The 14,668-nt window shown below is 43.8% G+C and overlaps 1 protein-coding gene across 3 annotated transcripts in view; it reads left to right on the top strand.

The window, feature by feature from the left end:
- The window catches only part of LOC147028676 (seizure 6-like protein), a 357,285-nt gene that overhangs the window by 302,372 nt on the left and 40,245 nt on the right, over positions 1-14,668 (top strand). For all 3 annotated transcript variants that reach the window (XM_085879332.1, XM_085879333.1, XM_085879335.1), the window contains 8 exons: positions 214-408; positions 989-1,127; positions 1,353-1,543; positions 1,810-2,004; positions 9,488-9,676; positions 10,044-10,238; positions 12,388-12,423; positions 13,976-14,096. In XM_085879332.1, coding sequence (XP_085735458.1) covers positions 214-408; positions 989-1,127; positions 1,353-1,543; positions 1,810-2,004; positions 9,488-9,676; positions 10,044-10,238; positions 12,388-12,423; positions 13,976-14,096 — 1,261 coding nt within the window. The remainder of the gene's footprint in view (positions 1-213; positions 409-988; positions 1,128-1,352; positions 1,544-1,809; positions 2,005-9,487; positions 9,677-10,043; positions 10,239-12,387; positions 12,424-13,975; positions 14,097-14,668) is intronic.

Genomic DNA, 14,668 nt, shown 5'->3' with positions numbered 1-14,668 from the left:
TTAGTCCATGCCACAGACCCATCCTGTCTACCAAGTTTCATCCAAATCTGTCCATAACTTTTTGAGATATCGTGCACACAAACAGACAGACAGGGGTGAAAACATACAGTAGCATCCATCCATCACAAATGCCAGAGGTAATTAATAATGTTCAGGAACAAAACAATAATTTCAAGTCAACTTGTTTGTTCTTTATCCCTTTTCCATCTTCAGCCTTTGGGCCTGGCCACTGCTATGAGCCTTACATCCGATTTGGACGCTTTCAGGCGAGTGACCCGGCATTCTCTGTGGGATCAATGGTTTCTTTCTCCTGTGATCCTGGATACTCCCTGGACCAAGGCCCTAGTTTGCTGTACTGTCAAGATGGCCGTGGGCCTACCTGGAATGATACGGAGCCACTCTGCCGTGGTGTGTATGTTGTCAATTAAATGAAGCATTCATTCATTCATTGAGTGCCACCTGTTCAGTATATAATGTACAAAAGAATGCAGAATTTAATGGCCACCCTGTTCCTTGTATACCCACCTCTTTTTATCAGCCTTCTCTCCTTTCTCTTTAGTCCTGCCTCCTTTCAACTTCCCTTCCCTTCCCTTCCCAAGTTCTTAATTTTTCACAATTTCGGTCTCCCTCCCACCACCCTCAATTACCCCCATGCAGGCAAAATAAATTAATGATGCCTGGTTTAATTTGTGATCTGCTTGGGATTTAATTAAGTTGTTCTTAAGTCCTTTGATTTTGTTTTGATTGCTTGCTATCTCATTTCTGAGTCTTTATTCATGGGATACTAATCCAATACAATATTCTACATGAATGCTAGATTGAGCTATTTCAGATTGATTAATTAATTATTCTTTCAGCTCTTGCAAGTTCCTCATTAATATAATTACCTCCTGGTCTTGCACAACTGAACATGATTCTCTGCTCTTCCCTATGATCTTGGTCATGGTATAAATTATACCCATAGTAAGTCACGAATGTTTTTTTACAGCCTTGTGTGGGGGTGAAGTTACAGACACAGAAGGTCTGGTGCTCTCTCCCCATTGGCCAGAGATGTACGACGAGGGGCAGGACTGTGTGTGGGGTGTGCACGCCGCGCAGGGCACATATCTGGAGCTTCAGCTACACACGTGAGAAACGCACACTAATATACAGAATATAGGGAGTTCAGCATATAGTTTGTACACAGTTGTAGTGGTGCATGGTATGCATCACCTGACACATGCCACCCTAAAATTTAGCATCGTTTTTTTTGAACATTTGCATGTAATGTTGTTATTTACTGTTTTTGTTTTTGATTAATTTGCTTATTACGTTGGGATGATGCAAGTAAATATGACATCCGTTGTTTCCAGTCTGGTGGTGCGGGCAAGTGACATGCTAACCATCTATGATGGTGAGGACTTGTCTGCCCCTGTTTTGGCCCAGCTAAGTGGTCAGTATCATGGGGTTCATCTCACATCCTCTCAACCAGACATCACCCTACAATTCCAATCTGATCCATCCTCCCATGACCTCGGACTCGGCTTCCGAATTAGCTTCACTGGTTTGTATTACCACATCCATTCGCTCTCTTTTCACCCAACGTAACTATTCGCATTACCCCCTTTCTGACATTGTTGTAGTTTTGTGGCATTATTGCAATTATGGTAACGATTATATGTGACAGTCGTGCCACCTGTGTTCGCATATTCGAGTAGTTGCCATTGTGAGTTCTTATGGGAGGTTAATGATGATGGTGACAGCGAAAATGATTGAATAGAATATTTATTCCTTTCCACCTCTGCCTATTTTCCTCACACACCCATTTAGAGCGAATGAGAAATGATTCATGCCCAGATCTACCAAAAGTCTCCAATGGCTGGCGTACTCCATCAGGAAACCGACTCCCATATGGTGCTTCTGTGTCATACCACTGCTATCCCAGCTATGATATTGAGGGTCCAGAGATCATTTCCTGCTTGTGGGACCTCAGCTGGAGTGAACCTCCTCCATCCTGCCAAAAAGGTTCAATGTATCCCACTTATGTCATGCAGCTGCCTTCATTCTCTCCTCCATCATTATTTTATCTGACAATCCGAATCCACTCTCTGTTTTCATACATTCATCTTGCTTTTCATTTTAAAAAATACAAATAACAAAAGATAATTCTTCCCCCCCCCCACCTGGTTTTTAGCCCTGACTGACCTCCAGCCAAGCAATTGTTCACATCAATCTGGAGATTTTTTACCCAAATTGTTTTGATGCCTTATGTTGGTTAGTTGTGAACCAGCATGTCATCTTCAGATTTTCGACCTGCACCATTTATTACAAGCTTGTATGGCAAAGCATTTTACTTGTTTAAGATGATCTCAGATTTTGCAGTAGCACTGTGGCAATTTTTTAAAAGGCCATTTTAAAGATTGCAGAATGCCTGCAGGCCAGCCTGAACTGCTGACCTTCCTCTTATTAAAGACCATTCTTCCAGGCCAGATAGACAAGCATTAGAAAATAGAGGTACAAGGCTTTGGAACAGATAAACCTCCACTTTTTATTGTGGAGAGGGCACACACTCGAAGGTCAAGGCTATTTATCCACTTCATCATCTGAGGCATTGCAATATTTGAAGGTTAATTCTTTCTTTAGTTTCAGGTTTGGGGAAATGGCGCTCTATCGGGCAAGGTTAGTTCATTCCATAAGGCTCACAACAAGTTGTAGGATTCCGTTCCGGGTTCCCTCCCAGGTTATGGCAATTACCGGACGTGGCATCACGTCCCGTGACACATGCCAGTGTGTATCATGACATCCATCTTGTTATCCATCTGTCTGTTGATGATGCCTCAACAATAAAGCTGTATTGTTGCTTTTACCACAACTTGTCAAAATAACATGGAGTAGTCGGCTTGAAAAACATTTTGTGCCACCATGGACGTGTTTTCGTTGTCTTTGGTCAGTTTCTACAGTGGATGGGGATTGATTTCATCGCTGCTCGGGAACGAAGTCGTGCGTGTTAGTTCCTCATGCTGTTGCCGGGCGGCACTATCATTGTGCGTTTGGACTTGTTTGCCTGTTCTCGTTTTCCATTCCGACAGTATGGCCGGCATGGATAAACCACATCAAGTGGAGCCAGAAGAGGCCCCACGGAAGGATATGTCTTCAGTGTTGGCAGCGATGAAGGACATACTGGCCTTGCAGATTGATCAACATAAAGCCCACATGGAGGAAACATGTGTTATTCGTGAAGTTTACACTCATGTGTGTTGGAAACCACGGGTCCAATCTGCTCCTCAGTCACACCATGGTTCAACACCAGCTGTTCGGCGCATAGTCCTGGTTGCAGCCACTGCACAGCAGATGAACCGATATCCATCACCTCATATACATGTTGACATCTCAGATCGTGATGGCATTCTTCTCGGCATGCTCAATGCCCTGCCAGACATGTGAGCTAAAGCCACGATTATTGGCTCTTCCCATCTTGATCTGCTGGATATTCACCCAAATGACCTGGATGACACAGATGACCTCTAGATTGTGAATGCTGATGGTGCTGCCATGTCGTACTTGGATACCATACATGTTTGTCTCCAATGGGATGGTCGCTCCATCCGTGAGACTGTGACGTCAGCAATGACATGAGCACTCCACGCATTGCAGGATACCTGCTGAATGATCTGCATTAGTGCAATTGTGGTTGTTCGACATCGACTACTGATGACATCATCAACGTAAATGCCATGTCCATGATGGACAGCATCATGCCTAGTAGTAAACAACTGGGCAAGATTTGTGAGGTTTTGATGATGGAGTTCGTTGAGGTGTTTTCCACCGATGGTGTATGATGTATGTATGATACACTCGAACGATGTATGAGAGGTACTTCTGCTATGTCGTGAACATAGCATTATGCTCAACCCATGTAACTTTCAGTTCAACCAGGAAAATGTGAAGTTTTGTGGGTACGTTGTCAGCCAGGATGGCGTTGTTTCTGATCCTGAGAAGAAAAGGCGCATGCGGTTGTGGACTTTCCCACGCCGACTCACGTGACTGCTCTATGTTCATTTTTTGGATTTGTGCACCAGCTAATAGTTTCACTACCGGAGTCGCATCGGCATCAGATCCTCTATGAAGTCTCTTGAATAAGGGGTCAATATTTGAGTGGACATTAGATAATGATGCAGCATTTCGCACCATGAAACGTGCACTGACATCACCACCTGTTTTGGTGCATTTTGACCCTCGACTGCCTACGATGCTCCAGAAAGACACGTCTCGGCTCAAAGGACTTGGAGATGTATTGCTACAATGACATGGGGATTCATGGAAACTTGTGCAATGTTGTTCCCACTACTTAAGCGATGTTGAGTCTCGGTATGCTATGATTGAGCTCGAGGCATTGGCAGTGTCTTGGCACATTGGCACATCATTGGTCTCTCCTCAGTCAACCTATGTTCGATCTTGTGATTGAACACAGGCCATTGCTGCCCATATTCAATACCTACACTTTGGATGCGATCGAAAACCCATGGTTGCAACATATCATCGAGAAAATGATGCCCTACGTTGTCACTGTCATCTGGCGGAAGGACTCCGATCACACTATACCAGATGCGTTGTTGCATCATCCCATTGATATCCCACTGAAAGATGATGAGGAGACTGCAGTGGCTGTCACACGTGACGTCCAACAGGTTGTCATCTCGGCTGTGACAAGCGTCATCGACGAGCAGCCGGCGATGCTTGATTCCATCCTGGATGGTCTGTGGGAGCATGCGTGCTGCGTAGTTGAGTATCGTCTTCTATCCGACACGATCAGCAATGGATTCCCATTGAATTGTGCCAATTGGGACTGTCAACTAAAGCAGTCCTTTCAAATTTGTGATCAGTTATCTGTGGATGAAGATCTTGTGCTACATAGTCACCACATTTTGATACCGCAGGCAGCACGCGAGGGTGTGAGTGACATACTCCGTGCCTTGCACTAAAGATTGGAGCAGGTGAAGCCTTGAGCTCGACAAACCGTGTTCTGGCCTCACATCAATAATGATATCGCCAACACAACACACTCATGTGTCATCTGTCAAGTGTATGGCCAGCCAAAAGAAGGAGCCGCTCATGCAGGACCCTCCTCCAGAACATGTGTTCGAGGACACATATGCTGATCTATTCTCACATGCCAGAAAGTCGTACTTGGTCTATCGCATCTTGTAGGAAATAAAAATTGTGGCTTGTTGGAAAGATACATTGTGCTCCGAAATGCAAAACAATAGTTGAAAAGACCCTTCCCATGTCCTTTTCCTCAAGTTCCCGGGGTAAGGTGTTCCATAAACTCTCTAGTTATAATTTTCCCATCACATTTTGTGACCTGTGTTTCTTGGAGACTGATATTCTACTATATTAAATGAGGGAATTCTATGTATGTATGGACCTTATGCATGTGTGTATGGATGTTTGTACATCTAAAAATTATAGATAAAAACAGGGCTCATCCGATCTCCACTAAATTTTGCATACGATACGTGTTGGTAGTACCCATGGTCAGGTCGTAGGTACAAATTAAAAAAAAAAATCCACCTCCCTCTCGCAGGGCTGCCTCCCTGACCTGGAAATCCCCGACCCCGTGTGGCGGGGAGATTCATGTAAATTCACAGGGTTAATGTTCGTGATGTAGAATGTGTGGAACAGAAAGCTCATGATGAATTTTTGAGTGTTTATCCTCCAACGAAACTGATTGATTCAAAGGCCTGATGGCCATCTTGGAGTTACAATGGATATATTTTGAATGCCATGATCTTCAGAGCTGCTGAATCAATAAATCCAAAATGTCTCGTACATCTTTGAGGGACCAGAGGAATGGCAGGCACAGTACAATCAAAATTGACCATTGGGAGTTTATTTTTATTTCAATGAAGAAAAGGCTATGGTATGGAAAAGGCTAAGAAAAGGCCTATCGTATGTAGGCTATGGTAATCGACTATAGTGATTATGATTTGAACACGTGTGAATATATCCAGCGAATCCTTCCTTCGCAATCATGATTGCACGCATAGCAACTGAGACATGAATGCCTATTTCGACAAGAAAAACAACTTTATACAAGATTGTAATTAGGCAGGTTTCAAAAATGCTAAATTTGACAGTCTCATGGTTTCCTCTTTTCATGAAAGATGTTACTACTTGAAATCTTAATAGTTGCCAGCAATTTGGCTCTTTTAGGTTTTCTTTACCGAGCCATGCCTCTCCTTGCTCTTTCTTGTCCATTTGCTACTTATTTCTTTGAATACATTTTGCCTGTTCACAAACAAACATTTGTTGCAGCAATTTAGGCAGTGTTTTGTATATTTTTACTGCTATCATGTTTCATCTTTATTTGCCTGTTTCAGTGGCGGATTAACGCACGGACGTGCAGGACCCCTGCCCAGGGCCGAGAGCTCAATGAGTGCCCCACGGAAAAATACTGTTACGAATTCTGGCCTGTCCGGCGTGCGATCGGCGCTTGATTCGAATGGCGACCGCGTCGCCCACCGGAACGGACAATTCAGTCGTGACCCTCTGGGAACTACGGCCAGGAGCCAGTCACGGGTGGGGGTTTAACCTCACCACAACTCAGTCCGCATTCTACCCGCGCGAAATAGGGTCAGAGCGCCGAATGGTCAATTTACCTAAGTACCCGCGCGGATAGCGTACCGAGGAGTTGTACCACGCCACAGGTCGACTCCGGACACGAACCGCTTAAGCGGCTCGTTCCGTACTACAGGGATAACCGAGCAGAGTTATCGTCGACATTGACAGTTCAGATTAGTTACCGGGTGTTTTAAAACCCACTATTAATCCCTTACGTGATGCGAGATGGAGATTCAAACAAAGGAAAGGACACAGTGAAACGGGGAACAATTGGACCAGCACATTTATTACGGAAGCACAGAAGGCATGTATATTACAGTCAAGCAAGAAAACACAATAAAAGCAAGCAGATCTACAACCGAATATGATTTACACGGCAACACTTATAACTGTTCTACTTTTCAAGACTGGCGCCACCCACAGACATTTACACAAAACCCCAAAAGAAAAGGAAGTCGCGACTTCCCTTAGCGCGTCGCGTCCTTGGCGACCGTAGCTCCGAGTCCCTCCAGCGTGGTCCACTGGGCTCGTGCCTCGCGCCTGCACGTGTCATCCGCCCGACAGGGATGAACGAACAGAACTTCCGACAAGGAGCAATCACCACAACTCTCCACAATTCTCCTCAGGGACAACCGACCATACCAAGAGCAAGGACTCTCCGCCCCTCGACAACCGACCGAACAAGAGCCCAACTCGAACGCGAGCCTCTCCACGCCCACGCCTTTTGTAGGGTGGTGCTCCGCCCTTCGCCCCGCCCCGTTTCTGGCTCCACCTCCCTTCTGGAAGCTTCCCAAAAAGGGGCGTGCCCTCTCGCTCCCCCTCCCCGCGCCGTGCGGGGGACGAGGAAAGTCAGTTTTGGCTCGGGGCCAGGGAATTATTCCCCCAAAATCAGGCCCCCACCTTTTTTCACCTTTGACCTCCGGCTCAAATCGCACCTCCCCCATGCCAAAGCGTGGGAGTTTTGGGCGGGAGATATTTAAGCTGCCACTCCGCTCCTTTCATCCGTCCCGCGGAGATCGTGACCGCACGGTGCTCATTGAATGGCGAGTGGCGAAGATGGTGGAAGCGTAGTTGTGGAAGGTGGCGTCGTGGTGTGAATGGCGTGATTGTTGGCGTCGTGTCGTGAATGGCATGATCGTTGAGATGTTGGTTGTGGCAATGTTCGTTGTTGTTCTTGCACCAAATTAACGACAGCAAAAGAAAAACGACTAACTGAAGAATCGCAGCCCGAACGGATCACATATATTCCCTCTATACAATGGGTTTGGGCTAACTACACATGAACTTACCGATATATCTCACCTGGGGACCCTTTGTGGTGTAATGCGAATTTCCACAGCCGTAACAATACATTTTCTGTTAAAATGTTCTATACCAGATCCACCACTATAATATTGTGTTTCCAATTACAAGTTTCCATGCGGGGTGTTTCAGGGCTGCTTTAGGCTTTATACTGTTGTGGGGTTCTCTGTGCTTGAGCGCTGCATGACCGCCGAGTCTCATTGCAGTTGTGAAACCAGACAATACTTGATAATACAATGATTAAACTACAACAATAACTGCACTGTGGTCACAACCTGCGACAAAATCCTGTAATGGGCCGGGCATTTAAAGCACTCTTAAGAGATGAACAGGGTGAAGGGGAAACGCACATTGACTGCTCTAGTAAAATATTAACTCGACATCTCTCATCCATGTCAACCTCCACCACGGTTATAACAGAACGCGCTGATTCATCACACAATCATGGATTGTTCAACCTCAACATGGAGCTGTTCAAAAAGTACATAACGTTATTTATTTTATTTTATTAGTAATTTACATAAATTAATAAATTAAATGATCGCAAGTCTGTCAGTAGAATTGTTTTTTTTATGTTTTATAAACTCATGTTCCAATATGCAAATGACTTGCAATGTCATCGGTCGGATGTCAGTTTACTTTCGAATTCACAGGCAGTTAAAAAAAAAAAAATGGATCGGCAGTACTTAAGTGGGAGCTCAAAGAGAAAGGTGAAGCAAGTAAAGGGGGCTAAACAGAGTTACTTTGTTGAAATAGACGATACCAACTACAAACCAATACGTCAAGCGGAGAAAGAGAAGCGACAGACGGAGATGATGGCGACACAGCTTCGGGTTTTTTGGCAGACATGGCTGTTGGCAATGTAGAACATGTGGCTTAAACACTCAAGCAAGCACTTCAATGAAGAAGTTGACAAGGAACGTCTGGCTTGGCAAGCGATAACAAGCTGATTGGTTGTTATCTTAGCATGGCTTTTTTTTCCAAGGGAGGGGAAAGGCAATAAAACATGGGAATTCCTCCGGATGTTTTTTTGCAGTCGAGTCTAAAGCAACATCGGCTAAGCGATTGTGAAAATAACACGGAGTCCTCTTTTTGGGGCATTTTGGGGGGCAAAAATAACATGGTCTTCTTTGGGGGGGGGGGGGCATTTTGGGCCGAAATATCTTTTGTGCCCAGGGCCCAAAAAATCTTCATCTGCCTCTGGCCTGTTTGTCTTTAATATTTTGTGGACACATTTCAACAACAAACTTTTTTGAATGTTGGGGTCCTTACATGGTGCACTGTAACTGCAAATCACTACAAAGGGCAATGTTGTTGTTCAAACTGACAACTGATGAAAACAGTACTGCCATCAACTTATGTGACACCTGATCCTATTATGGGTCACATGACAGCTTTTTGTATTAATCCAGGAGAACCATATTGTCATACCATTATTTGAGAGAATTGTTTGTGCCTCTGTAGATTGGATATCAATAATCAGTGTACTCACCCAATGGATCTCTTTATATATTCACATCAAAGGCATGGATTTCCTTTATTCCAAACAGCCTATGCACTTATATTCCCACATTTCCTATTCCAGCCTTGTACTGTTCTGACCCGGGGAACGTGGTCAACGCAGAGCGCCATGTGTCGGATCCAGACTTCCCTCTGGGATCAACAGTTCGCTACATTTGTGCCAGCGGGCAGATACTGGTGGGGTCGTCTCGACTCACGTGTCGTGGCCGAGTCAGTGGCCCTCAGTGGAGCTCTCCACCTCCCCACTGCCAGGGTACGCATGCTTTCCTCCATGTACATGACCCTTCCCTCTGTTTAGCCAAAACCAGTGACCAAAATCACAATTTATTAATGCGATAAAGGTGGAACTGTTTATAATGTAAAAAAAGATGCGCAAACCATCATCTTTTCTGGTCACATTTATTTCCTTCCTCAATAATTACCAGTTAGGCATATATGTAGTTGGATATGATTATGTAGAAGTTGTAATTACTGAAGAATATTCCACACAAAATTTTTTTTCCAATTACATTGCCTCAGCATGTTCATGAAATCCATATACTAATATTATAAGGTGCATATGACAATCGAATAACATTGTTTTGATAAAAGCCCAATTGCCTTGGTGGTTGTGACTGCAGCTGTATCTAGAGCCTGCCCAGACCCTGGATTTCCCCATGGGGGTTCCAGGCACCCGCAGGAGGTGCAGAGGTTCAGGGGCAATGACATTGTTTACTTCGCTTGTCCTGTTGGCTTCCACCTGATTGGCCCATCCATTCTTTCCTGCTTATCTTCATACCCTCCCAGCTGGAATGGTACACTACCAAATTGCAAAGGTATTCCTCCAGTTCGAAAGTTGCACTCCCAAAGTACACGGTACTCATGTTCATTTGGAATAGTACACTTCCAAAGAATGCTATATTGATAGTCTGCAGACTATAGATGATGATGGCATGTTTGTGGTTTAATACACCTAGCCACTCCTTGCACTGGCACGTGACTAGACGAAGGTTGTGAAGGGAATTATGCTGAGCTATGTGCCAAAGCTAGGAATAATTGCCTGGGGGAAGTTTGTGGGTTACCATCATGGATAAAATGTCACCCAAGATTAGGTCTGCTCTTTCCTGTTTTTGACAAAATCGGTGGAGTAGTATTTATTAAAATGTATTGGTTGGCTATGCCTTTTTCATCACTTCTTTCAAGAAGGATCCCAAATGTCTTCACATAATGGTGAATGAATATATATATATATATACACATATACACATATGCACACACACACACACACACACACACACACACACACACACACACACACACACACACACACACACACACACACACACACACACACACACACACACACACACGCAATCTCCATTGGGCAAAGCCCTACACCAAAGCATCACCTCCAATCTAGAGGCCTCAGCCCAGTGACTCTTGCTAAACAGACAAAGATTACATGGTCAACATCAGTTTAACATCAAACAGAGCCACCTATCTGGATTTTGGGCTTGTTTGCCCTCATCAGGATGGCTTACTGATAAATATCTAACCAATGATGACCACATTCGTTGTTTTAACATCAGACCTACCTCCTGACTGTTATGGTGTAGAACTATGTCCAACGGAGATCGGGGGAGTGCTCATCACACTCCACATGTTTTGATTTACCCACTGATCACATTACGTGCCTTCTGGTTGAATGGTTTGCAATAGCAGGAACAATTTCATCTGGGATTCAGACGGATGGTTGTTCTTTGTGGATTATGTGGTTTTACCGTGCGAGACATAATCCATGGCGATGCTCACCACAACAGTCAGGAGGTGCATCTGATTGATATACGAATACGAATATTTGACCCCTCTCATACTCCTCCAACCAAATAAGCTATGTAAAGCAACCCAAGACGATTTGCGCAAGGTAAGTACTACACTTTTTTGAACCCTTCCCAGAGTTCCTCAACAACTATAAAGACGTTCACACATAGTACACACTTTATAGTTGTTGAGGAACTCTGGGAATGGTTCGAAACAGTGGAGCACCTACCTTGTGTAAGTCTTCTTGGGTTGCTTTTCGTAGCTTATTCAGCTGGAGGAGTGTGGGAGGTGTCAATCATTCATATAATCCCAGCCACCTGGGTGTAGTCGATTAGATGAGAGCTGATTGGCTACTCCCTCCATGAGGCTACTCTTCCCATGCAGATGTGGTGTTTGGCATCGAGTGTTGTTTGTTGCTCACCTTATCCAGCTGCTTGCACCATCTAGTTTTTGCCATTTGCATCAGAGGTGCAAGCATCTGGATAAGGTGAGCAGCAAACAACACTCAATGCCAAACACCACATTCACATGCACACAACACCCAATGAGAACCCCAACACTCGCACAACCAACACCTCTCATGCCCAACCCAGACACGAAACCAGCCGTGTTCGTGCCCTGGAAACGCAAAAACAACAAGCGCACACACGTGTTCACCCACACACATACACCACCAGATCACGTGAAAGTAAAAACAAAAAAGAGCAGAGCATCCCGTCGATGATGTGTTTTGACATTTATTTTGCTTTTGCAAAATAAAATAAAAATTAAAAAAGCATGCCTCCATTTGACCTCAAGCACCAGCAGGTGACCGGAAATGAGCTGTCATATCGAAATAAAAACCAGACACGGGCCGAGGCTCGGGGCCTCTTGTGCCTGAGAAAGCCGGCTGGTGAAACGTTGCCTGAGACCGGATCTGCTCTTGCTTTTTTGCTCAAATGAGCGAAGTCAATCTAGTTTTTCCTTTTGGTTCAAAGTTCTTTCTTCTTCTTCTTAAAAAAAAAAATGTATATATTTATTTATTTATATATACTACATATATATTTATTTAGTTATTTTTTCATACATATGCAAACTCACACACATAATTATCATTTAGCATTTAACTTGTTAAAGGCTGATGCATTCAATAATGCTATGCTTGTCATCTTGTGTGTGGAACAGCTAATGATGGATATTTTCTGCGTCACCAGCTTGATGGTAAATGCACAGCAAGCACACACACACACAGTTCCTGCTTCCACTTTTAATTATATACTTACTACCTGACACGAAAATGAACATAAAAAAGGCAACTTTCCAAATCTATTGGATGCATTCAATACTGCATCTTATATTGTGCACACAATTGGGAAAATTGCACAATTTAAGCATATTCATTGTGCTTCCAACTCGGGAGCAAAACTACTATTCATGCCGATAGCTTGACTTCTGCACTCTAACCTGTTCAAAATATCCTTTCACATCACTATTTGTGTAATAACCACCTTGAAAACATGCCATGAACTTTGCAAGGCTCTGAAAGGCAATTCAAGAAATGTTAATCCGTTTGGTTACTATTATTTCATGGAACTGCTGCAGATATGCAAGATGCAGAGCATAGTCATGGGGCGTTTTCACGTTGATCCTAATAACGTTTTTCTTTAGATCTGCAGGGATTATAGTACCCTTATGGCTTCGATCCATTATGCTTTGTCATGCCCCAAGGGCTGCGCATGATAGCCTAAAGGTATGCACAGTCACCTCTGAGGTGTCTAGCCTGGGTTTGCATCTGCACACAACTATAAACTATCACCCTGATATTTTCACTGGCAGGGAGATGTATCAATGTGTGCCATCCCAAGGATGGATGTTAAACTGGCTGTTCTGTATGCTAGCATTAGCTCATGAACCTTAAAGATACTATGGTGTCCTTCACGAGGAGTAGATGTTTTTGGGGAGGTGGGGGTTCACTTTTTGAGTGGTTTTATGAAGAAACAGAAGAAGTTTTTTGGATAGAATGCGTGATAAGATGAAGCAGAGGAGAGAAGAGAAATACCATACATCAGGCCGAAGACTCGTGAGCACATGGTCAAGCTAAGCCGTAGACAAACCTAATCTCGAAATCGACATGACAGGACCAACTTCGGCAGACAACAAGACCCTGAAAGGGATTTGCAATGTCATTAACAACATGGGGAACAAACAAGCCTGCTGTTGGCTTCGTGATAAGGGTGGCTGGCTTGGTATCTTATGGTCCTGAGTTTGAGCCCTGGGGCCGTTGAATTAACACCAGGTGGGGTTGACTCAGCCTGTCATCCTTCCGAGGTTGGTGAAATGAGTGCCAGTGTTTTGGTAATCGGGCATTGCATCAGCAGCACAATTGCACCTTCAGCCACCGATGCTACCTGCAGCCTTGTGCTGCATACAAAGGACGAGGGAACAAACGAAAATTATTACACAGGACAGATCCATAATGGTATTCTTTGCTTTTTGTGTTTTCATGTAGCTGGAAAAACTGTATCCATTCTTGAAGAAACCAGAACACAATATTGGTTATGTTATCATTTGAGATTGATTCTCGGCAAGGGGGAAACATTCCATGCATTTTAAACCTGATTCATCTATTTGGTAAAACATGCACATGACAGCCAAGCAGTGATTTCACTGTTAATATTTTACAATACGTGATGCACAAAGGATATATAATATATTAATATAACACATATATTATCTTGGGTATTCTCTGTGAAACAATGCTCTGCGTCCTCAGCACAAGAGGCAACACCCACTGTGGTTGGTAAAGTGGCACCAGCCCTACTCATTCTCATAATTGTGGTGATGCACTTGGTGGTCGGCATTTATCTGTTCCTGGGAAGATGTCATCATCGCAGGTAAGATGCTTCAACACCTTTTTGCTCTTAGAAATTGGTATTGTGGTGCAGTGGGTTGATTGATCCAGTTACATCTCTGCCATGAGCTAAAATCGTGATTGTTAATTTGGTGTTGACCTTTTTCTGTATTTTCTTGATAAGAGTGCAAAATCAAAAGTATGGAGAGTAAAAATGTGGTCCGATTGAAAGGATAAGGAAGAAGAAGAAGAAGACAAAGAAGATGAGAGTACGGGGTGAATATAAACACAACTGGATAGTTCAGTTGGTTATGTACTTGCCTATGACTCCATGAGCTGTCTTTAAGTGAGGGTTTGATATGAAGCAAAAGCGAGTCCAACTAAAACAGTGTATACTTTCAGGTGTTGATACGTTGGCAAGTACACTTTCTTCCAGAGGAGATGCTTAGTTTGCAGTCAAATAAAATTAAAATGTCCCAAAGTACCTTTTGCAAACATAGACCTTTGAATTGGTTGTGATGGTCATGTTGATCTTGTTGATAAATTAAATTGGATGTATCTGTCAAATTTAATGGAATGGGAATGTTCTGAACATTATGTATGATGTTTAAGGGG

Source organism: Eptatretus burgeri, chromosome 4, assembly GCF_056783735.1.
Source record: "Eptatretus burgeri isolate ZD-2024b chromosome 4, Ebu_testis_v1, whole genome shotgun sequence".
NCBI lineage: Eukaryota > Metazoa > Chordata > Myxini > Myxiniformes > Myxinidae > Eptatretus > Eptatretus burgeri.
Note: the sequence above shows the minus strand (reverse complement) of the source record. Positions and strands in the feature narration are given on the sequence as shown.